At 39.3% G+C, this 3,604-nt stretch overlaps 1 protein-coding gene across 1 annotated transcript in view; it reads right to left on the reverse strand.

The window, feature by feature from the left end:
* Positions 1–891: 891 nt before the first annotated feature.
* The window catches only part of LOC104078533 (polypeptide N-acetylgalactosaminyltransferase 13-like), a gene marked incomplete at its 3' end in the record, with an annotated part of 49,589 nt that continues 46,876 nt past the window's right edge, over positions 892–3,604 (reverse strand). The window contains 2 exon segments of the mRNA XM_009580201.1: positions 892–1,029; positions 2,872–2,989. Of these exon segments, the coding sequence (XP_009578496.1) occupies positions 892–1,029; positions 2,872–2,989 (256 nt within the window).

Consider the following 3,604-nt stretch of genomic DNA (forward strand, 5'->3'; position numbering starts at 1 on the left):
ATGGCTGACTCCTATTATAGTAATTTTGCAAACCAAGATTTAGTCTCAGTGTTTTCCTGACTGCAATGAGATATTCCGGAAAGCTGCTGGATAATTGCAGGTTTGTATTACGGCTGCTGGAGGAACCTCCCCAGCCCCTTGGCACTCTTTGCTACCAATTTTCTGCAGATGTTTTACATCAGATAGGTTTTTTTAAATGCAGAGGCCTTAGTATTTTATTGATCCAGTCGTACTTGATGTACTTGACTATTTAGTTGGTTTTCTTTACAGACGAAGGCTCTAAATACCAAGAAACGGCATCGCGTGGCTGCCTGGCATTTCCATGGTAATCTCCCGGTGCTGGAAGAACACAATTTTATTTCTATTTTGACACCGTGCCCTCTTATTAGGCTGATGCACGCGTTCCAGGCTGGTAATGTTTCTTAAGTTTAAGCGGGAAAACCTTCCAAAGGCATAAAATAATGTTCTCTAATATGATGCCCAAAGAGTTCTTCAGAAAATTCATGTGCTCCCTCTCCTTGCTCCCCCCACCTCATCTTAATGACTAAAACAAGAGTAATGGCAGAGCTGCTTCCCTGCTTTTGTCACCAGGGCTTTGTGCGGAGAGCACCGCTATTGCTGGTCTTCCTCTTTCCACGTATTTTGGACTGAGATTTTTAATTTAAAGCTAATAACAGTATTCTCACAAAATTTACATAAGTTAAGCCCACTGCTGGCTTAGTCACATGAGCATTGAATAGAATATTCAAGTCCAATTTGAAATAGGATTCAAGAAATGATCATTTACGGAAGGGCGGGGGGGGGAAGGAAAAACAAACCCTCAAAGTATTATTTTATATATGTTATACGTATTACAGAGGTGCCCAGGAAGCAGAACCAGCGAAACCGTACCACAGGCAGAGGTATCAGCTCAACCCACACTACACAGGACCGCAAACCCCAAATCATCCCGACCCGGAGCTGGCTGACCCACGCCACAAATCCCGACAGGATTCCCACGCAGTTGCCAAGAGCCAGAGCAGAACAGCACTAGATGAAGACAGAACACCACCATTAAATTGCTAAACTTCTCGGGAAAGCTTTTCAAAATATATTAGCATTATTTGAGCAAGAGTATGCATTAAGAATATCCTATTTAGGGCATTTCTTTAGCATATGCTGGAAGCTGAATACACGCTTACATGCTGCTCTCAGCAGAAGATCAAATGCTTTCTGCCGAAATGAATCTATTACGCCGGGGAGCGGGAAAAGGCCGTGGAATTTTAAATTATTTTATTCTGTTGCGTTTACAAGGCCTGACAGAAAAATGATCAATATTTGTATCTTTGTTAACAAAAATAGCCACTGCCAAAAGGAGCCCATGGAGAATCAACTTCCATATATTCTCCAGTACGGACTCCTAACAAAAATCACCTTGTTTGTCCCTTGTGTTAGAGTTGGTTTTTCAGGGATTATCATTTTTATGATGAAAACCCAGCGTTCTTCCAAAAGGAGAGTTAAATATTTTAGACTCTTCACTGAGAAGGGGACCTTTCCACAGTAATGACCCAAAATGGGTCCTCTAAAAGGTTTTCTGTAAGCAGTAACAAACACCAGCAATAACAAACGGCTTCAAGGTTCCCTCTGTCAGGGTTTAATGTGCATCAGCAATTCTGATCTTAAAATTTCAATGAGCTAGGTGAACTTCACTTTACAGAAAGCACGCGCACTGATACTCGGTGGAAAATGAACAGTAGTAATACACAGATTTAGTCTACGAGAGGCACATATTTAACGCTTTAAAGCGGTGCTAGTCACTCTCTGCTCTATGGATCACTTCTAAAGACATGAAAAACAATCCTGCTAACAGGCTTAAGTTAAAAATAAACTCCTGTACAGGGGCCAACATACATCCAAGGAATATTCTTAGGGGTCTATATACCAAAAAATGTCAAAATCCACTGATTTAAAACATTAACGCTCAGAAGGAGTAACTCTACCCTTCTATTTTACTGGAAAGTGAGCAATTATAGTTTATAGAAAATGGCCTGAAAATGCTTTCAAATTCTCAGTTGATCTTCTCTAGAAATACCTGCTTCACAAAAATCTTCAAAGCAGTTTCTGTCAATAGAAAACAGTCTACCAGCCCTGGCTGAAGACAAAAGACAAAATAAAAAGGAAAGAAGGATATCCCCATGATGTGCTATGGGTACTAGATGGGTACACCAGGGTTTATTTTGCATACTTACTTAAAATGCATAAATTGTGATACACCAGAGATGTTCAAAGTAATTTTCAACATCCTTTCTAACAATTACTTATCAAAGACTCAATTTTCCAATTTTCCTTTATGTCTAAAGGACAATTACTAAATGCATTTCACTCAAAGAGTTTTTATTCTTGTCATGGGCAACATACCTATTCCCAGCAGAAATACAGTCACTTTTCTGCAGGACGTGAAATTTCTCTGCAAGCTCGGCTCTCACACAGAATAAAAATCCCAGCCAGAACTTGCAAGTTCATGACGACATACACTTTCAAAAACTTCTGTTAAAACATATATTTGAATTTTTTTTTTTTACACTGTACAAACGTATATCTTGTTTATGTCAGTTAGCATTTGCACTAGCTCACAGAAAGCCTCGTTTCTTTTATAAAGCTATTACTAAAATTTGTATTATTTTAAAAGTGTAAAAAATTCCAAACAGTAATAAAATGTTTCATGCATAAAAAGGACCAAAATACTATAATGAGGCATCCCCGAATATCTTGAGAATTTAAATTAACCCACGACTTGCATGACAGCTAAAGCAGAAGTGCCTGTCCGCAGCATAGGAACCGTTACAGCACAACTGTGTTTGTTGACAGAAAATGAAGGAAAACGGCAATTACCCTAAAAGACATTTCAAGATTCTCGCCACCCCAGATATCCATTCCTGCATCGTAAGTTCCTATCTCTTCAAAGTAGTTTCTGTCAATAGAAAATAGGCCACCAGCCATAGTAGGGGTCCTAGTTGAAAACAAACAGAAAAAAAAAAAAGAGGAAAAAGAAAAGAAAAGAAAAAATACCTTTTGAAAGACACTGTGGAATTCATTAAGTGACACTACAGTACATTTCACTACCTCAGACATTTTGACTATAAATATATTCTATGTACAGCAACTTAAATATAAACTGCTAACAATAATAATACGGTTTCGACTGCATGCTCTGTGCGCTTGCCTTTCGGGCAGAGCTCCCCCCGAAGCCGATGAGAGCGCTGCCCGAGTGAGAACTGCAGGATTGCTTCCTACCCGCAAAATCACATTTCCATAGATTATTTCAGGAGCACTGTAATGGTAAAGTGGATGGAATTTTGGCCTTCTGCATCCAGAACAGCAGTTCAAATCCAATCTGAAATGCTTAGCGAAGAGAGTTTAATGCCTCAGCTTTGCCTTAGAGGGAGACTAAATGCGCATAAAATTACCAGGCATAATCTCTCTTAACAGGATTATAAATCCTTACAACAGGCAAATCCAGTCAGAGTGCAACTTCTCTTTGCGTAGAGATGTCCTATCTCCCCGTAAATATCTGCTCTATGTTTTTTCAGCATTTAAAGTCCACATGAAATGAGAAACGCTCACC

This window comes from Fulmarus glacialis, unplaced genomic scaffold (genome assembly GCF_000690835.1).
Source record: "Fulmarus glacialis isolate BGI_N327 unplaced genomic scaffold, ASM69083v1 scaffold17136, whole genome shotgun sequence".
NCBI lineage: Eukaryota > Metazoa > Chordata > Aves > Procellariiformes > Procellariidae > Fulmarus > Fulmarus glacialis.